Source organism: Lepidochelys kempii, chromosome 21 (genome assembly GCF_965140265.1).
Source record: "Lepidochelys kempii isolate rLepKem1 chromosome 21, rLepKem1.hap2, whole genome shotgun sequence".
Lineage (NCBI taxonomy): Eukaryota > Metazoa > Chordata > Testudines > Cheloniidae > Lepidochelys > Lepidochelys kempii.
Window position 1 is genome coordinate 5130645 of NC_133276.1, and position 22038 is coordinate 5152682.

At 45.7% G+C, this 22038-nt stretch overlaps 1 protein-coding gene across 1 annotated transcript; it reads right to left on the reverse strand.

Moving 5' to 3' along the window:
* Positions 1-1054: 1054 nt before the first annotated feature.
* Positions 1055-19218, reverse strand: LOC140901480 (complement receptor type 2-like; the record flags this gene model as incomplete). The annotated part of the gene is made up of 13 exons (XM_073320405.1): positions 19156-19218; positions 17774-17859; positions 14671-14865; positions 13110-13292; positions 10686-10868; positions 7884-8060; positions 7132-7314; positions 6254-6436; positions 5491-5673; positions 3642-3833; positions 3299-3395; positions 1903-1988; positions 1055-1104 (listed from the first exon to the last, which is right to left on the reverse strand). Coding segments are annotated over exons 3-13 (1656 nt in total), but the record flags the coding sequence as incomplete, so codon positions are not given.
* Between the last annotated feature and the right edge of the window lie 2820 nt (positions 19219-22038).

The window sequence follows — 22038 nt, forward strand, 5'->3', positions numbered from 1 at the left end:
GCAAGGGTAATCTTCTCAAGGAGTGTCCTGTGCACCAATCTCCAAGTCATGGGAGCACCCCCAGGGTAGAGCCAAGGAGCTCAGTCCTACAAGGAACCAACGGGCCTTCACAGCCATTGACCTCAGACATTGAGGGAGCTCAGCAATCTGCACAGTCAAGCCAGAGAGGTTTCAGGAAGCTGGTGGTCCCAGCAACGTACCCTCTCTTCATTACCGTTAGAAGTGCCAGGTCTTTCAGCTTGCCTACCATACTCCTCCAAATATAAAATTCCACAAGTCTGGCTTATATTTATCCCCAGGGCATTAGTAATAAGAGGTCAAGTGCTTGGGACTGACACAGCTTTACTCCACCCCATTATCCACTGCACCAGCAAGCCTGTGTCCTTCACTCATAGGGGGGTAGACTTTGCATCCACACTGAAGGAATTACTACTAAACGCTATGCATGTTCCGCATACAGAGATCTCGCAGGATTAATTCTTTTTCCTTTTAAGGAAGATTTTCCTGATGGGCATTCAGTTGTCCCTTCAAATGCCAAGAATAGACATCCCCATACTAATGGGAAATGGAGCGCTACCATAACATCCCCCACTTTCATTCCCTTGTGGCTGGGATCAAAGGTCTTTAACAACCTTAATAGAAGTTATGACCCTACATGGGCTGAACACAGAGCTCCTCTTTGGGTGCATCCGGTGGCACCAGTTTCTATCTCAGATCTTTAGCCCTGCTCCAGAGCTATTCAGTCTCCAACATGAATCCTGGAAAATCTTGTGGAGATGTTGCCACAGGCAGGCACACTAAGTGCAGGGATTTAACTGGAGTCTCACATTTGTGGGTTTGTCTAGACCTGAACTTTCTATACATGAAACAGCAGAGCTGGCAGGAGTTTTTCACCTCCACAAACCCTACCTCCACACCGAGGGGGACGTGCACTCCACACGCCGTTTAGCCCGTCCTTGGTTGTGCAGTGAATAGAGGCCTCTCCAGTGAGCAAGTAACCATTTTCACATTTGTAGGTTACAGCTGACCCAAAAGAGAAGTTTTTTGTGAACTCGCCACTGTGACTTCCATTGGGGATGTCTGGAGGCGGAAGACACGGAATACCTGGAGACACACAGGAGGAGTGTATTTTAGAATCATTGCTGGTAGAGAAGCAGCTCCAGTTATTTGATCTGCTAAAGAAATTTAGGAGCCCTAACTATGAAACCACTAGAACGAGCAAGGCCGACAGGTCATGCGCAATGGGTAATTATACCCAATTCTCTTTCGCACTGATGGTCTGTAAACTGTGAAAGAGACTTACTAGGATAGTGTCTTAATGGTCTACACCTTCCTTCATATGGACCGTTTTAAGATCAACCTGTTGAATCCTTACCAGGTGTTGAAAAACGCATGATTTTCCTGCTGCACCATAAGCTGGTGAGCACGCCAGGGCAGGCGAACGCCTTAAAGCACAGGTAATGAGCTTCGTGTCTGGTTTTGGATGAATATAAGTGGGTATCAGGTAAACCTGTTGTGCTCTTCAGAAATCCAGAAGGGCCAATAACCACCTTGGTGGGGCATTTTTGCCATACCAAGCTGAATGCCTTTTGCTATTACTCAGTTATCAAAGAAACACCAAATTCTGATTGCCAGGAACTTAACACAGACAGTTCTCTCTAAGGTGCAACCCCCCTTCAATATGGTCTGGTTCTTAAGATACCGGCATTGGACTCAGGAGACCTGGGTTCAATTTTTGACTTGGCTACTGACTGATTCCCTAAACGATATGTCACATAATCACTCTGTGCCTCAGGTGAGACTTTCTGGGGCGGGGATCAGAATTCTTCCATATCTGTTTATTCACATTTGGGGGGGGGGGGGGTACCTAAGCACTTTGACAGACAGTTGTGACCTACTTACGCTCACAAATGGGAACATCACCAGTCCATGCAACACGCATGCCAGAAATGTCACATCGTCTGTAAGGCCGTCCAATCAACCGGTGCCTGTTGTTAGGCAGAGGGGATTATCAGTTCTCATCTATTTCTTTGGTGTTTGAGCTTTCCTGAGAAGCTCAGTTCTTCTGGGAAGCTCTTCTCCCCAGCCACAGCAGGTGGGGACCAACACCACTGACTTCTGACTGACCACCACTGGAGAAATGCTCCTTGCCAGAGCCGAACTCCCCAGCCTCTTGTAGAATTAATTTCTAGTACAGAAGCCCATGTCGGACCAATGAGCTGCTATTTTGGATCCCCCGTCTCACAGATCTCCTTCTGGTTCCCTCAAGTCCTACTCACCACATCAGATGGATCATTCCCCACCACTGAACCACAAGCCAAAGGCAAACTAGGAACACCACTACAGCATTTCCCCCTGGCATTTTCAGGCAGGTTGCCAAGAGGGGTTTTGATTTTCTCATGATGGAGGAGATACATTTCCGTGGGTGCGGGCCAGGCAGACCCAGCTGGGGTCTGGCTAGCTTGAGATTCATAAACTAAGTCAATCAAGACTGTTGTAATGCATGCAGGAGTAACACCCCACCCCAGCAGAGAGGTCCAAAACACAGACGCTATACAGCAAACCTCAGCTGAGCTGACCTCTGGAGTTCAGCAGCCAGCTGTCATTACAGGCAGTGTCTGTGAAATGGGACTTCCTGTGGTCACAGGTTCTTCCCTTTCGCCCTCACATAGGACACGCTCTACAAGGTCACAAACCAGCACTACAGCTGCAGACCCCTGAAGCACAGTCCTCATCCTCAAATGGAGCGGGCATATGACGCCCTCTTCTGCCACCGTATCCCCAGCATTCTCACTCGGGCACCTTCCCCAGCAGGGTTTCCCTTTGGAGACACCTCATCAGTCTGGCAGGTGGGCAGTTAGTCAGTGAAAACCCTTCCACCCAACTCCGTACGGGAAAACAGCCATTTCCAATGATTCCGAAGAAGAACTATTCCCGTGTCCAAGCAGGGGTAAAATCCAAGAGATTCCAAGGTTTGCCCTGGTCACTTGGATCCTACTCTCCACAGGAGACATCTGTGCTCAGCCAGCACCTGCAGGCAGAGCATTCAGCTGGCCAAACTGCAACTAAAGTTTGTACAATCAATGGCAGAGCATGAGTGAAGAAAAGAGGGAGACTTATTCCAATCCGTCTTTCCTCGCATATAAAAATTATATTGATTGAGCCAAGAAGATGGAGGGCTGCTTTAGTATGGAAGAGTAAACTGCTTTCAGGAGTTGGGAGAATATGAGGATATCCATTTGTGTTCCACAGCTGTAAGCGAAGCACAAGTAGTCAGCTCAGGCAGTCTGAAACTTACCCTTCTTCACACGTGAAGTTGACAGTTGACCCAAAATGGATATCTGTTACAATAACTCTGCCGTTCTCCGGCTCTCCTGGATGACCACACGATTTCTCTGGTGGAGAACAAGGCTCGGATTAGGCTTCTCTCTTTCAATGCAACAATTATCCCCAGGAACTGTCCATATTTAACACTCCCCATAAAGATGGCATTTAAAAGGGCCCAGAATAGGCACAGCGAGTGAGCTTTACTAGTCACTATTAACTATTTAAAGATACGTAACACTTTGCAGCGTGGACACAACTTAGTGCCTCAAAGACCTTTATTGAACAATAGAAACAAAATTCATTATGATATTCACTTTTACAGAACTCGAATGCTTCTGACCACGTTCGATTTTCAAGGCATGTAATAGTGGATTGCATATGCGGGTGTCTACTGTATCCAGGCCGGCAAGTATAGTTTATAGTCTTCCCAACAGGAAAGGAAGACTGATTTTTATACTCCCTCTTCAGCTCAGCAAAGCTTAACCTCGTTGGGACTCCACAGCCCTCTAGGAAGAAAGGAAATACATATGAGAAAAAAAGAACCATATCTACTCTGCTGCCATGTACCATGTCAGGTGCAGGTAGATACAACAACAGTTACAAAGAAACAACTGCAGATCTGCTTTATAAATATTCTTCCAGGTATTACACTAGGACTAAAGCCGAGGGAAAAAGAACGATGAGACAAAGGTGCTAATGCAATAAAATTCATAGCTGGACACTGAACCTAAAACAACACACACTGGGCCAAACTCACTGCTGGCACAAGAACCTCTATTTCCCAATCAACTAAAACAACATGTACACCTGCCCTGTTTACCTCAGGTCCTAATATCCATCCTTGGGCTGCCCTACTCCCAGGACGCTAAAATGTGCCATTTTTCAGAAGTACTGTCAGCGAAAGACGAAAGGGTCCCAATCGTGGCTTCTGGCCTGAAAGCATAGGACTCTATAGGTTCAGCAATGCCCAACGGAATTAATATCCACATAGAGCATCATCTGTTAAAGGGCCCAAGCCCTTCACAAACTGATACGACATCCCATTGACGCAAGACACTTCAGTTCTCTCTTACTCTCATCTAGCGGCTGAGGCGATAAGACGAGCACACCTCACCGACGGCAGACGTGGGAACATAAATAACCGCTCCTCGTGCTGCCTCAACCGTGAGCGCTGACCTCTCATTGCATCTAGCAGCGTGTACACACCCAGATTCGCACCTTGGGAGATTTCAGACTGTTCTGGTGAACGCACTCTCTGCCACTTCCTTCGTTTACATTTTCAAATTCAATTGTCTCATAAGAATATATTTGCATTTGTAATAACAGCAAGTGTCTGGGTTCACACCATTAGTGAAACCACTGCAACATCGATGGGTGGACATGCCCTAAGAGTCTGCGTGGGAGTTTGTCTACAGAGTCATTTCTTTTGCAGAGCCTTTAACTTCATTTTCGTGAGTATTTCTACACTATTCCATCTTCCTTCTGACACTTTTATAAATCCTTTCAACTGTAATCTTGTCCGGCAGCACTCAGAGAGCCACGCTTCCACCGGCATCAGTGTGCAAGTTCCACCAAAGTCAACTGAGCTTCTTGTGCCGGCAGTGATTATAGCCCTGTGTCTCTCCCTGGGGAATCTATTAACTTAGGCTTGAATAAAGACTGGGAGTGGACGGGTCATTCCACAAAGCAAAACTATTTCCCCATGTTTATTCCCCTCCCTCTCCCATGACTGTTCCTCAGTCAGCTGCTGGAAATGGCCCACCTTGATTATCACTGCAATATGTTTCCCTCTCCGCACCGCAGCTCTCCTGCTGGTAATAGCTCACCTTACCTGATCACTCTCGTTACAGTGTGTATGGTAACACCCATTGTTTCATGTTCTCTATGTATATAGATCTCCCCACTCTATTTTCCACTGAATGCATCCGATGAAGTGAGCTGTAGCTCACAAAAGCTTATGCTCAAATAAATGTGTTAGTCTCTAAGGTGCCACAAGTCCTCCTGTTCTTTTTGCGGATACAGACTAACACAGCTGCTGCTCTGAAACCTATTCCCAGCTGTGAATTTTGTTGCATTAGATGGTGTGTCTGAACATTCTTTCTCTCACTATCCATCCTGCTGGGTTACTGACAAAAGGAAGAAGCCAACCGAAAATCCATTCACCTTCACATAGAGGAGAAGGGTGGCTCCAAGTTCCAGATGTGGTACAATAGATCGAAGCCTCTCCACGGAGGGCGTAGCCAGGTTCACAGCTGTAGTTCGCATATGTTCCACTGGGGAAAGCTGCCAAAGGCTTGGCATTGTGCTTCCCTTTGACGATGACCGGAGGTGGGGGACACAGCAACACTAAAGGGGGGAGAGGGGATGAAGAATATTTCAGGGAAAAAAATCTGAACCCTGTTCAAGAAGAGCATAAAATAGGCTGGTCTCCAGGAGGGGGAAAAGCCCAGGATGCCTGTGTTGTGTCAAACCCTGCATCGCACCGGTGATGCGACACATCCAAAAAAGATTAAATATCACCGACCTCGATTCCCCTTCACCCCGAACTCAGATTTTCCCAATCTGCTACTTTTCGGTCCCTAGAAATCGCCCTTCACTCCCTTAAGAATCCAAAATATAATTTGTGGAGAGTGGGACGAGTTCTGCTGATTTGTGTTTCCATTCACAGCTTTAGGATGCTCAGTGAGACAGACCATTGCCAGATCTCTGCCTGTCAGGAGGGCAGGGCAGGACGCAAGGGATCAGCTATCACAGGGACGAGCACACTCAAGAGATTAGGGGGTGGGCGGATATTTGTATGTTCCCCATTCACAGCTGAACAGTGACCCCAGGATTCAAAAGACGTTTATTTTTTTGCGTCCAGGCACATCCCGACCAGATGTTGATCATCTCAGTTACCCTGCAGTCAACCTTGATTCACACTCACCCTGTGTGCAGACTGGAACAGGAGGATCCCAGGTTCCTTCATCTCGGCACTGAATCTGACGGCTGCCGCTCAGGGTGTAGCCAGGATCACATTCAAACCTAACCGTGTCCCTGGGTCTGTAGACAGGTCCACGTCCAGCTACTTTTCTTCCATTCTGGATTTCTGGGGCGATGCAGAGAACCTCTGAAATTGAAAAGCCACAGAAGGCGTCAGCCTGCCCCGCAAGCAGTGCTGTTCAGTGGGCCCTTGGTGCCTGTACTCTGCACTGACTCCCTGCCAGTTTCTGGGAAGAGAGTTTATGGTGTTGCTTTTAACCTCTAAAATGCAAAAAGAGTATAGCGCAACCCTGTCTAAAACCACATCCCATGAGGAACCGTACTGCTCCTCTCATGGTGAATAGAGTCCCCAGAGTGATCCCTCTCAGTGACAGAGAGAGCAGGGCTGGTGGGAGAGCTCCCCGTGAGGGACCCTCATTTTGGCACCATGGTCTTTAACAATACTGGCCTGTTTGCCTTTGGGGGACACACTTTCCTCTTTACTCGCGTGTAACGAGGCAAGATGGGGATAGCGTGCCTGTGAGTGTGAGGGGAGTGTGGAAATTAGTTACTAGTGTTTCTAATTTATGTCAGGGGTGCCTCGGGTTTCACACAGCTGCAGCTTTTTAATGTTTCACTAATGTGGTGTGTATGTGTGCACAGGAGTGCAGAGTTTGCATTCAGCACATTTATTTTCAAAAGCATTTGTTTCACCCTGTGTCTAATTATACAGTTTTAATTCCTTGCTCTTAAATTTGTTGCACTTGTGACTTTGTCTTTTGAGTTAAATCCTGTGGTAGGAGCTTCTTCCTCTTAGTTCTAGGTAACAGAACATAAACGCACCTTCACACCGAGGAGGGGGAGAGCTCCAGGTTCCGGATGCCGTACAATAAATAGATGCCTGCCCAGTTACGGAGTAGCCGGGCTCACAGCTGTAATTTACAGACATTCCACTGGTGAACACTGCCAAGGCCTGGCCACTGGGCTTCCCGTTGGCGATGGCTGGAGGAGAGACACACTGCACCGCTACAGGGAGGGAAGAGAGCTTTAACTGAAGCAGAGCTCATGCAGGCTGATCTCCAGAAGGGAAAATATCTGCATACTTCTGTTGAGTCATGTCCAGCACAACAGCAGTGAGACAAATGCAGATCACATACCTCCATCCATTCACATCCCCCCAAATGCCTATAAAGAATGATGACTCCGTTATGCTTCTTGTAACCCCCAAACATTTTCCCAGATGCCTAAGTAAGGCTCCAAGCGCCATTTCCACTCTATATTTTGTGTTTATATGGGAAATGCTGCCACTTTGGGACTATTTATTCATTGGTAGGGGCCACCCACAAGTTCCCTTAACTTGGGAGGGAGGTTAAGTGGGCAAAACTGACCAGGACTCAGTTCTTCAGGGATCTTTTTGGAGAATGGAAGAGCCCAGATACGATGGAGAGGAACACAGGGAACACTGGGATAACTACACAGATATTTGCATTTCCCTTGTCAGGTCTCAAACTAATCCCACAGTCCTTTTGGCCTCCCGGCTCAGCCCTGCCAGGTCTGACTCATCACAACGGGATCAAAGCCTTAGTCATACTTACTTCTTTCACAGGTGGGGACACGAGGATCCCATCTACCATCATCTTGGCACTCCGTCTCAGCGCTGCCACTCAAGGTGTAACCAGCGTCGCATTCAAACACAACCATGTCTCTGGGTCTGTAGGCACGCTGTACCCCATTTGTTCTTCCATGCTCCACTTCTGGGCTTACGCATGTTGCTGAAAGGGAAAGCATAACACACCCTTTAGACTCTAACGCAGGCGTGGGATGGAATGGACTGAACCATTTTTTCCTCTGGCAAGTCTTTTACTGTAGTTCAATTTCATAACTATTTCTATACTATCACATCCTGTTGTCGCTTTTATCAATTCTTTCAGCATCAACATTACTGAGCTGCACTTGCAGAATCCATCAGCACCGTTCCAAGTGGATGCAATGCCACTGAACTTAAAGGAGCTCCTCTTGCCAGCAGTGACATTGGCCCGTGTATTTCACTGTGTTTAGCTGTGAAATTTGCTGCATTGGTGGCTTGTCTCCAAGTTCTCATGGTCTCAATTTAAACCCTCGTGTGTGTCTGACACACCGAGCGAGGCAAAGGGAAGCAGCTAACAAAACAGAAACGCGCCTTCACATTGAGGGAGGAGGCAGTTCCAAGCTGCAGACACTGTGCAATGAAGTTATGTCTCCCCAAAAAGGGAGGAGCCAGGATCACAATGGTAATTTACAGACACATCACACACACACAGAGACACACACAAAAATCAGGCTACTTTAAGCATCTTATTTTGGTCAACCAAAAATCACTGGACAATATAGGCTCACTATCCAGTGCGTTACATTGCAAGTACTTAATGCCTGTTGTTTTTTATGAATCTTTAACTCATTTGTAACAATCTTGTCCCCACCCCATTATAGAAAAGCGCTTGACTGAAATACCAGTGTGAGGGGGAAAAACAAAAAATGGTTCCATGATTATTCAGCGTACAGGAACTAGAGGGTCGTATTCCACCTTCATAAGAACATAAGAACGGCCATACTGGGTCAGACCAAAGGTCCATCCAGACCAGTATCCTGTCTACCGACAGTGGCCAATGCCAAGGTCACTCACTCCAGGGCACCTAACAGGTAATGATCAAGTGATCTCTCCCCTGCCATCCATCACCCGCCTCTGACAAACAGAGGCTAGGGACACCGTTCCTTACCAATCCTGGCTAATAGCCATTAATTGACTTTACCTCCATGAATTTATCCAGTTCTCTTTTAAACCCTGTTATAGTCCTAGCCTTCACAACCTCCTCAGGCAAGGAGTTCCACAGGTTGACTGTGCGCTGTGTGAAGAAGAACTTCCTTTTATTTGTTTTAAACCTGCTGTACATTAATTTCATTTGGTGGCCCCTACTTCTTGTGTTATGGGAACAAGTAAATAACTTTTCCTTATTCACTTTCTCCACACCACTCATAATTTTATAGACCTCTATCATATCCCCCCTTAGTCTCCTCTTTTCCAAGCTGAAAAGTCCTAGCCTCTTTAATCTCTCCTCATATGGGACCCATTCCAAACCCCTAATCATTTTAGTTGCCCTTCGCCATCTTATTCTGTCCCTTTTTTAATGATTCCTAACATCCCGTTTGCTTTTTTGACTGCCGCTGCACACTGCGTGGCTGTCTTCAGAGAACTATCCAGGATGACTCCAAGATCTTTTTCCTGATTAGTTGTAGCTAAATTAGCCCCCATCATATTGTATGTATACTTGGGGTTATTTTTTCCAGTGTGCATTACTTTACATTTATCCACATGAAATTTCATTTGCCATTTTGTTGCCCAATCACTTAGCTTTGTGAGATCTTTTTGAAGTTCTTCACAGTCTGCTTTGGTCTTAACTATCTTGAGCAGTTTTGTATCATCTGCAAACTTTGCCACCCCCCTGTTTACCCCTTCCTCCAGACCATTTATGAATAAGTTGAATAGGATTGGTCCTAGGACTGACCCTTGGGGAACACCACTAGTTACCCCTCTCCATTCTGAAAATTTACCATTTATTCCTACCCTTTGTTCCCTGTCTTTTAACCACTTCTCAATCCATGAAAGGATCTTCCGTCTTCTCCCATGGCAACTTAATTTACGTAAGAGCTTTTGGTGAGGGACCTTGTCAAAAGCTTTCTGGAAATCTAAGGACAATCTAAGTACATTCAAAGGAAGAGTATAAAGCATCTGTCGTTACTGGAAGGACCGCTCATAATTGATAAAAATAGTCAAATTCAGCAAAGGAAGCGGAAGTACCCGCAAAAGCTGCGGTGGACCAAGAAGTTATTGAGTATCATCTTCTAAATCACTTCCAGTTCCCATTTCAAGATGGGACAGACGTGAGGATCCTGAGCAGAGGAAGATAAAAATGCTCTGCTTTCAACTTTAAGTTACAGAAATTCCCCTCACCAGGTCCCCTCTTGCCAAACTTGGTCACTTTTCGCAGTTGCTGCAGTGTGAGGAATCCTGACCCCCAAATGCATTGTGGGAAAGCAAATCCAAATAGAATTTGTGGAGAGCGGGATGAGTTCTGCTGATTTGTGTTTCCATTCACAGCTTTAGGATGCTCAGTGAGACAGCCCATTGCCAGATCTCTCCCTGTCAGGAGGGCAGGGCAGGACGCAAGGGATCAGCTATCACAGGGACGAGCACACTCAAGAGATTAGGGGGTGGGCGGATATTTGTACGTTCCCCATTCACAGCTGAAAAGTGACCCCTGGATTCAAAGGACGTTGGTTTTTTTTTTTGCATCCAGGCACATCCCTACCAGATGTTGATCGTCTCAGTTACCCTGCAGTCAACCTTGATTCACACTCACTCTGTGTGCAGGCTGGAACAGGAGGATCCCAGATTCCTTCATCTCGGCACTGAATCTGACGGCTGCCGTTCAGGGTGTAGCCAGGATCACATTCAAACCTAACCGTGTCCTTGGGTCTGTAGACAGGTCCACGTCCAGCTACTTTTCTTCCATTCTGGATTGCTGGGGCGATGCAGAGAACCTCTGAAATTGAAAAGGTGCAGAAGGCGTCAGCCTGCCCCGCAAGCAGTGCTGTTCAGTGGGCCCTTGGTGCCTGTGCTCTGCACTGACTCCCTACCAGTTTCTGGGAAGAGTTTATGGTGTTGCTTTTAACCTCTCCACTGCAAACACTATCATGCAAGCCCGCCTAAAACCACATCCCACGGGGTTCCATACTGCTCCTCTTGTGGGGAGCAGAGGCCCCAGATGGCTCCCTCTCAGTGACAGAGAGAGCAGGGCTGGCAGGAGAGCTCCTGTGAGGGGCCCACAGTTTGGCATCTACTCCTTGCACAGGGTCTGAAACAGTTCACGCTTGTTGGCCTTTCCAGTACCCACTGCAAATCTTTTCTGTTGACTGAGTGTGTAGCAAGGGGTAGGGATTGGCGGCAGAGGTTTATGTGTTTCTCTCGGTGTGTGTGAGGGGAGCGTAGATACTAGTTTCCAGTTTTTGTGATTCATGTCAAGTGTGCCTCGGGATTCAGACAGATGCTTTTTCCCCTCCCGCCCCCTCAATATTTTCCTCGTGGGGGGTGTATCTGTGTGCACAAACGCAGAATGCGCATACAATGCCTTTATTTTCAAAAGCATTTATTTCACCATGTGTCTAATTAAATGGAGCTTTAATTCCCTGCTATTCATTCTGTTGCACTGGTGAGCTTGTCTTTCATCTTAAATCCTGTGATAGGAGCTTGTGCAAGGAGTAGACGCCAAACTGTGGGCCCCTCACAGGAGCTGGGTCTGTAGGCACGCTGTACCCCATTTGTTCTTCCATTCTCCACTTCTGGGCTTACGCATGTGGCTGAAAAGGAAAGCATAACAAACCCTTTAGACTCCAACGCACATGTGGGATGAAATGGGCTGTTTACCCACTGAGCCATTGCCTTTGACAAGTCTTTTACTTCAGTTTCATAAGTATTTCTACATTCTCACGTCCTCTTGTCACCTGTAGCAATTCTTTCAGCATGAACATTACCCGGCTGCACTCATAGAATCATTCACCGCTGGTACAAGTGGATGCAATGCCGCTGAAGTTAAAAGGAGCTCCTCTTGCCAGCAGTGACTTTGGCCAGGTGAGTCTCACTGGAGGTTTGGTCCCCAACTGTGGAATTTGCTGAATTGGTGGCTTGTCTCAAAGTTCTTGGGGTATCTGTTTAAATCCTTTTGCGTGTCTGACGCACCGAGCGAGATAAAGGGAAGCAGCAAGCAGAACAGAAACGCACCTTCCCATTGAGCGTGGGGGTTGCTCCAAGCTTCAGACGCCGTACAATGAAGTGATGCCTCCCCAAGAAGGGAGTAGTCAGGATCACAATGGTAATTTACGGACACTCATCACCCAGAATTAAAATCAAGCCCCTTTAAGCATCTTATTTTGGGCAACCAAAAATCATTGGACAATTTAGGCTCACTATTTAGTATGTTACATTGCAAGAGCTAACGGCCGATTGCTTTTCTGAATCTTTTACTCATTTGTAACACTCTCATCCCCACCCCATTACAGAAAAGAGCTTGACTGAAAGACCAGTGTGAGAGGGAAAATCAGAAGTGAGTTCATGATTATTCCACAGGCAGGAACTAGAGGGACATATTCCACCTCCAAAGGAAGAGTGAAAAGCGTGCGTAGTTACTGGAAGGACTGCTCATAATTGATAAAAATAGTGAAAGTCAGCAGAGGAAGCAGAAGTACCACCTGCAAAAGCTGCAGTAGACCAAGAAGTTATTGAATATCATCTTCTAAATCACTTCCAGTTCCCTTTTCAAGATGGGACAGACATGAGGATCCTGAGCAGAAGAAGATAAAAGTGCTCTGCTTTCACCTTTGTGGTACAGTAATTTCCCCTCAGCAGACCCATGGCTCTTGCCAACTTGGGTCACTTCTTGCAGCTGCTGCAGTTGGAGGGATCCTGACCCCCAAATGCATTGCGGGAAAGCACAAGCTTTGCAATAAAACAGAAGGGACAAATTTACTCATCTGTCATCCCCACTGCTCTCGGAGCCCTGCCAGCACTGCCCCCAACCTGGTTCATTTCTTATCCTCTACGTCTGTTCCTAACAACTGGGACCGTCCACCTCTCCCCTCAAACCAGTCTGTAAAGTCTCTGGATTTGAGGCGAGCAGCAGGCAGGACAGATCCAGACGGGGTTAGCGTTGGAGGTGCTCACGGATCAGACAGAAGGGAAACCTGTTTCTAGATGCATAATACAAACAAATCAGAGTTTTGACACTTGCCTGGCTCACAGACTGGCAGAGGTGGATCCCACGTGTCATCAGTTTGGCACCGACTCAGACTGTGACCCTTCATGGTGTAGCCGGGATCGCACTCAAAGGTAACACTGTCATTATATAAATAGACATGTCTATCACCAGATACTCTTCTTCCATTCTGGATTTGTGGGGCTGGGCATCTAACCTCTGAAAAAGAAACGCTTTAGCTGAAACACAGGGCCAGAGAGGAAGAAAAACATCTCCGCAGCCTACGCTGCTCTCCAGCCTTTTTTACACTTTTAACATTTTCCCTGTAACTTGTTGCACTAGCCTATATTATTCCTACTTGAAACTGCAGATTGTTGTGGGAAATGTGGAGGGCCACCCTGAGAGGGGGAGATGGAGATACACTGGTAACAGCTTAGGTCCCTTCATAGCTACTTCGCAAGGGTTCTCTCCTCATGGAGTGTCCTGTGCACCATCTCCAAGTCATGGGAGCTCCCCCAGGTAAAGCCAAGGAGCTCAGTCCTAAAAGGACCAAGGGGCCTTAACACCCATTGACATCAGACACCGAGGGAGCTCAGCATTCCGCACAGTCAGGCCCAAGATGCTTCAGGAGGCTGCTGGCCCCAGCAACGTACCCTCTCTTCGTTAGCATTAGAAGAGCCAGCGTCTTTCAACTTGCCTACCAAACTCCTTCAAACACAAAACTGCACAAGTCTGGCTTACAAATATCCCAAGATTATCTATCTACCTATAACAAAACAGTAAGCTACGTATCGAGCTACACCAACAGCACCAGACCATTGTGATATCAGAAATAAGTTAACCCTTGCTGTTGGAACAGATCATTGGTGTGAAGGAGATTGCACAGAAAGTAGATTCTTTGGCCCAACTGCCGCAGTTCTTCCAAACCACCCACACAACACCACAACCGCCACACACAATAACCCCTCATAAAACAGCCTCTCCCCGCAGCACACACCACTCCCTCGCCACCCACAGACACAAATCAGAACAACCACCCACACAACACAACCAGCACACACAGTCAGCCTAGACACCCACAGCCCCTCTATGCAGCATACGTCCCTCAGTTCTTGAAACCTGCACAAATTAACACAATTATCCCAGTGCCATACATGGTCGCCCACGTCACTGGATTAGGACTTCTTAGAGCCATCTGCTTGGGGTGCAGAGCAGCTAGGAGAGCTGCCTGGTCATGCAATCTAGAAACTTACACCCACCACCTCCCTAACATTCACCAGTGTCATCCCTTTGCCGCAAGGGTTAAAGACCTTTAACAGCATTCCTATACAGTTGTGACCCTAACTGCTCTGCTAACAGAGCTGCTCTATGGGTGCATCCAAATGCATCAGATTCCACCTCAAATCTTCAGCCCTGCTCCAGAGCTATTCACTCTCTGTCCAACATGAATCATGCAAATCTTGTGGAGATATTGTCACGGGCAGGCACACTAAGTGCAGGTTAGTGGAATCTCACCTTTGTGGGTTTGTCTGGACCTGGACTTTCTACACATGAAACAGCAGAGCTGGCAGGAGTTTTTCACCTACACAAACCCTACCTCCACACCGAGGGGGACGCGCACTCCACTCTCCGTTTAGCCCGTCCTTGGTTGTGCAGTGAATAGAGGCCTCTCCAGTGAGTGGGTAACCATTGTCACATTTGTAAGTTACAACTGAGCCATAAGAGAAGTCCTCCATTATCACCCCAGTGTGCCTTCCATTGGGGATGTCAGGAGGTGGAAGACACGGAATACCTGGAGAGACACAAGATATTTAGAATCAATACTGGTAAAGAAGCATCTCCAGTTACTGGATCTGCTAAAGAAAACTAGGTGCATGAGCTATGAAACCACTAGAATGTACTAGCCCAACAGGCAACGGCCCAGGGATGTCGGATTTGATTGGGCGCTGATGTTCTGTAAATCACCAAGCTGACTTACTAAGACAAGTGCTAACTGTAGTAGCTTACTGATGAGTAAGACTGGAAAAGGGCAAATACAGTGTCCATCTATAAAAAGGGAAATAAGGACAACCCAGGGAATTACAGACCAGTCAGCTTAACTTCTGTACCCGGAAGGATAATGGAGCAAATAATTAAGCAGTCAATTTGCAAACATCTAGAAAATAATAAGGTGATGAGTAACAGGCAGCATGGATTTGTCATGAACAAATCCTGTCAGACCAAGCTGATTGATAGCTTTCTTTGACAGGGTAACAAGCCTTGTGGATGGGGTGGAAGTGGTAGACGTGGGATATCTTGACTTTAGTAAAGCGTTTGACACTCTCTCGCATGACCGTCTCCTCAACAAACTAGGGAAATGCAACCTAGATGGAGCGACTATAAGGTGGGTGCAAAACTGGTTGGAAAACCATTCCCAGGGGAGTAGTTATCAGTGGTTCACAGTCATTCTGGAAGAGCATAATGAGTGGGGTCCTGCAGGGATCAGTTCTGGGTCCGGTTCTGTTCAATATCTTCATCAATGATTTAGATAATGGCATAGAGAGTACACTTATAAAGTTTGCGGACAGTACCATGCTGAGAGGGGTTGGAAGTGCTTTGGAGGATAGGATTAACATTCAAAATGATCTGGACAAACTGGAGAAATGGTCTGAAGTCAATAGGATGAAATTCAGTAAGGACAAATGCAAAGTACTCTACTTAGGAAGGAACAATCAGTTGCACACATATAAAATGGGCAATGACTGCCTAGGAAGGAGTACTGTGGAAAGGGATCTGGGGGTCATCATGTATCACAAACTAAATATGAGTCAACAGTGTAACGCTGTTGCAAAATAAAAATAAAAGTGAACATCATTCTGGGATGTATTAGCAGGAGTATTGTAAGCAAGACACGAGAAGTAATTCTTCCGCTCTACCCTGCGGTGATTAGGTATCAACTGGAGTACTGTGTTCAGTTCTGGGTGCCACATTTCAGGAAAGATGTGAACAAACTGGAGAGAGTCCAGAGAAGAGCAACAAAAATGACTAAACGTCTAAAAAACATAACCTATGCGGGAAGATTGAAAAAATTGGGCTTGTGTAATCTGGAAAGGAGAAGACTGAGAGGGGACGTGATAACAGTTTTCAAGTATGTAAAAGGTTGTTAGAAGCAGGATGGAGAAAAATTGTTCTCATTAACCTCTGAGCACAGGACAAGAAGCAATGGGCTTACACTGCAGCAAGGGAGGTTTAGGTTAGACATTAAGAAAAACTTCCTGTCAGGGTGGTTAAGCACTGGAATAAATTGCCTCGGGAGGTTGTGGAATCTCCATCATTGGAGACTTTTAAGAGCAGGTTAGGCAAACACCTGTCAGGAATGGTCTAGATCAGGGGTTCTCAAACTGGGGGTCAGGACCCCTCATGGGGTCGTGAGGTTATTACATGGGGGGTCACGAGCTGTCAGCCCCCACCCAGACCCCACTTTGCATCCACCATTTATAATGGTGTTAAATATATTTTCAAGTGTTTTTGACTTATAAGGTGGGGGTCGCACTCAGAGGCTTGTGATGTGAAAGGGGTTACCAGTACAAAAGTTTGAGAATAACTGGTCTAGATAATATTTAGTCCTCCCATGACTGTAGGGGACTGGACTAGATGACCTCTCAAGGTCCCTTCCAGTCCTACGATTCTATGATCAATCAACTCATCTAGATATTTGCCTAGTTTTACAACAGGTTACATAAAAAGCACTAGCAAAGTCAGTGCAAACTAAAATGTCATACAGTGACTTGTTTATACTACTCTATATACTATACACTGAAATGTCAGTACAATATTTATATTCCAATTGATTTATTTTATAATTATATGTGGTAAAAATTAGAAAGTAAGCAATTTTTCAGTAGCAGTGTGTTGTGTACTTTTATGGCTCATTTTGCAAGCAAGCGGATTTTAAATGAGGTGTAACTTGGGGATATGCAAGACAAATCAGACTGCTGAAAGGGGTACCGTAGTCTGAAAAGGTTGAGAGCTGCTGGCCGAGTATACAGGAAGCGTGGCATCTCCACGCTTTCTGGAGGAGTTTTATCTAACACTCCATTGAGGAAGGGACTTCAATATGTACTGTTTTAAGATCAAGGTGTTCCATCCCAATCAAGCATGGAAAAACGCATGATTTTCCTGCTGCACAATAAGCTGGTGGCCACACTACCAGGGCACAGGCATGCCTTGAAGTGCAGGTAATGAGCTTCTTGTCTAATCTGGGATTAATACAAATACCTATCAGGCACACCTCTTACTTTAAATAAACATGCAGAATGGCCAGTAACCATCCTGGTAGAACATTGTTGTCACACCAAGCTCAGTGCCTTTTTCATTTACTCAGTTGTCAAAGAAAAACTAAGTTCTTATGGTCAGGACCTTGAAACAAGAAACTTCTTCCTAGGATAAACCCCCTTCACACACACACCTATCAACCCAAGATGCTCTTGCGGTTAAGATACCTGGGACTTGGAGATTTGGATTAAAATGTTGGCTCTGTTATTGACCACCTCCCTGTATCACCCGGGGTACATCACTTAATCTCTCCATTTCTCAGTTCTCCCTCTCTAAAGTGGTGATCATAAAGCTTCCCTACCCGTTTTTTAACATTTAAGAGGCAAGCAGATAAGAGACAGAAGCGCCCACATAAGCACCTGGACGGACGTTTGTAATTTACTTACGCTCACAAATGGGAACATCACCGGTCCATGCAACTTGCCTGCCAGAAATCTCACATCGTCTGTAAGGCTGTCCAACCAACCGGTGCCTGGAGTTAGGCAGAGGGGGTTATCAGTTGTTACCTAGTCCTTTGGTGTAGGAGTTCTCTTGTGAAGCTCAGTTACTTGGCAAGCTCTTCTCCCCAGCCACAGCAGGTGGGGACCAACACCACTGACTACTGAGTGATGATCATAGGAGAAAAGGCTCCTTGCCAACTCAGAACTCCCCAGCCCCCTGAAGAACTAAACCATGGAACAGAATCCTATGTAGGCCCAATGAGGTGGCATTCTTTGAGCCAGGGGATCCAAATGTCCTTCCTGTGCTCTCAAGTCCTTCTCGCCACATCAGCAGGGTCATTCCCTGCCATGGAATCACAAGCCACAGGCAAACTAGTAACATCTGCACTTTTGGGCAGGCTGCTGGGGGGTTATTATTGTGCCTGCTCCATTTTGGTTTTATATTTTTCGCGGTGGAGTCAATAGGTTTTTGTGGGCCAGGCAGACCCACCTGGGGTCTGGCTAGCTTGAGATAATCAGTCATGCCAGTCGTAACCCATGCAGGTGATATAAGCCACCACATCACACAGGTCCATATGCACAGATATTGTTGAATAAACCAATGCAGAGCTCGGTGTAGAGTTCAACACCAGCAGCTGCTATGGCTGTTTTCCGTGACATGGGAATTTATGCAAGAAAAGATTGTTCCTTTTTCAATACAGACATGACACTCCCTACAAATGTTCCAGTCCATCCTGCAGCTGCAGACCTCTGCTTTTCAGGCCACTGAAGCACAGTCTTAATCTTTCAAAGGAGGGGGCAGGCAACAGCTCTTCTGCCACCATATCCCCAAAGCTCTAACTCAGACGGCTCTCCGAGCTGGGTTTGTCCTTGGAGATAGATGGGAAGTTAGCCAAGGAGCCCCTTCTCTGCATGGCCCTGAGGAAAGGCAGCCATTTGCAATTATTCAGAAGAAGAACTATTCCCGTGTCCAAGCAGAGGTAAAATCCAAGAGATTCCAAGGTTTGCCCTGGTCACTTGGATCCTACTCCCCACAGGAGACATCTGTGCTCAGCCAGCACCTGCAGGTAAAGCATTCAGCTAGCCAAATTATAACTAAAGTTTGTACAATCAATGGCAGAGCATGAATGAAGAAAAGAAGAAGACTTATGCCAATCCCTCTTCCCTCGCGTATAAAAATTAAATTGATTGAGCCAAGGAGATGGAGGGCTGCTTTAGTATGGAAGAGTAAACTGCTTTCAGGAGCTGGGAGAATATGAGGATATCCATTTGTGTTCCACAGCTGAAAGCTAAGCACGAGTAGTCAGCTCAGGCAGTCTGAAACTTACCCTTCTTCACACGTGAAGTTGACGGTTGACCCAAAATGGATATCTGTTACAATAACTCTGCCGTTCTCCGGCTCTCCTGGATGACCACACGATTTTTCTGGTGGAGAACAAGGCTCGGATTAGGCTTCTCTCTTTCAATTCAACAATTATCTCCAAGATCTGTCCTATTTAACACTCCCCAAAAAGATGGCCTTTAGAAGGGCCCAGAATAGGCACAGCTAGAGAGCTTTACTAGTCACAATTAACTATTTAAAGATACGTTACATTTTTGCAGCGTGGACACAACCTAGTGCCTTTAAGACCTTTTTCTAACAATGGAAACAAAATATTCACTTTTACAGAACTCGAGTGCTTTTGACCAGCTTCCATTTTCAAGGCATGTAATAGCGGGTTGTAGCTGCGGGTCTCTTCTATATCCAGGCCGACAAGTGTATTTTGCAGTCTCCTCAACAGAAAAGTTATTCTGATTTTTATACTCATTCCTCAGCTCAGCAAACCTTAACCTCGTTGGGACTCCACAGCCAACTAGCAAGAAAGGAAACACAGATGAGAAGAAAAGCCACATCTACCGTGATGGTACATAAAATGCAAACATGGCAGGTGCAGGCAGATAAAACAACAGTTTTACAAAGGCCATGTCTACGCTACCACGTATGCTGGCAAAACACCCCCTGAGCGACATACATTTCACTGGCATAAGTGGTAGGGTGCACAGGGCTATGTGCTTGTCCCGCCAACATACCTACCACCGCACTCTGGGATGGTTTTATTCTGTCAAAGGGAGCGCTGTCTCCCGTCGGCATAGAGAGACTACCTGAGCAATCTAACAGTGGTGCAGCTGCATCAGTACAGCTGTGCTGCTGTCAGCTCACTAGTGTAGACATGGCCAAAAAACGAACTGAGGATCTGTCTTATAACATTCTTCAAGATGTTACACGAGTGATTAACACACACACACACCCCATTTCCATCTGGTTATAAAGATTCATCACTGGATTTCCTTAGCCCAATGTCATAAATGATGCCCTTGTTCAGTGGTAGTATCAGCTGGAGACTAAATGATTTTAATTATCCCTTCTGGCCTTAAAATATATGAATTAATTCCCATTGTAACCAGATCCCTTGAGTCCCCGTCTAGTGCTTTCTCCACTAGTCCACACTGCCTCCTTCCTCTGAATCAGGCTGGTAAGCTAGAACAAAACATCTAATGTTTAATATGTATATGTTAGACCTCAATCCTACAACGGTCCCAAACAAGCAGACCCCTGAGCACCGTGACAGCTAATTGCAGGAGCAGGATGTAAGTGTTTATACTAGAGCATTCCTAAAAATAAATGAATATTCAGACTGAGCTCTTCAGTCTCTATTAGCGGGGTTGGTGACTATTCCCCACCGACAGTTTTGATTGTGTACATGGAGCACCTGTTATACTGATGTTCTGCAAATCTTTCCATTCCTTTCGATGGATGTTTGGATATATTCCCACAGAAATACCTCTTACCCTGCAAACTCAGAAAACAAGGGACTGATATTTCAGAGACATCACTTTCCAACTTTAAAAAAAACCCCAAGATTACATAAAAGTAACAAAAAAGTCTTTACTAAACAGGGGTTAAAATGCCCCAGTCTGTGCCTGTTCCTCTCTACATACAAACTTTGATACTTTTTATTAATTAATATCCGATTAAAAAACTCACACCAGTCCTATTACATTTTCTTTAATTCTGTCTTTTAGTCCACTAAAGTTTTAAATTAGATTCCCTTATCAGTTTTCTTTCTTTCTTTCTTCGGGCTTTATATTTGTGCCTGTAGCACCTGAGCACTTCCCATATTAGACAGATCAGCAGAGAAGAGGCAGCTAGAAGACATAATAGAACCTCCTGTGCTTCTCTTTTCCACAGTTATCGGAAACGCTGTTTAGAGTGGGCTTTTTTGGAGAGGTTCAGTTATAGGAAATGGCTTGCAGAGTGAGTTTTTCATTACTTCAGTAAATATTATTGTGACTATGAGGGATTTCTCCTTGTGTATTTTGTCTTCCTCCTTCTTTTGGGTTAGGAGGCCACACTACTGCCTTCTAAATGCTTTTCATGAACTCTTCTGCGTCAAGTTTTGCAACGTTCTGCTAAATGGTGCAAAGCTACATTACTTAGCCCAGGGAAAGCCGTTTAAATAGCGCTCAAGTGCTACTGCTTGCTTTGCTGTTCTTACACCAACCCTGAAGAAAAGGAGTACTTGTGGCACCTTAGAGACTAACCAATTTATTTGAGCATAAGCTTTCGTGAGCTACAGCTCACTTCGAAAGCTTATGCTCAAATAAATTGGTTGGTCTCTAAGGTGCCACAAGTACTCCTTTTCTTTTTGTGAATACAGACTAACACGGCTGTTACTCTCAACCCTGAAGGTTCTCCACTTCCCTAAAATTATTAACAGCTTACCTGCAGACTGCAAGAAAAAGGGGCCATTATTTAGAACCCAAGGTACAATTATTGGAAAGAAATGGAAGTCAAAATAAAAGGCTTGCAGCTACAAAAATGAAATTTCTGAGCTTTCTGAATTCAAGGCAGATATCAAACTCCTTTATCAGTCAGATTTTAACTGCCTGAAGGCCACTGAAATACCACAATGACCTCTGCAAAATTATAAATCAGTTGGTTTCAGAATTGGTGGGAAACCAACAAAATAAAAAGTTATGAAGACTCACAGTTTAACACTGACATAAAAGCCTTACCCTGAACCAAGAATCACCGCTACAGTCTCCTAGTCAAATTTAATAATACTAAGCACTTAAACAGCACTTTATGTCATCACAATCCTGTAGGATTATTAACTAGTTGCAGGATCAGGGTTGAAGTGATTACACTAAAGAGTTCCCATAAAAAAAGA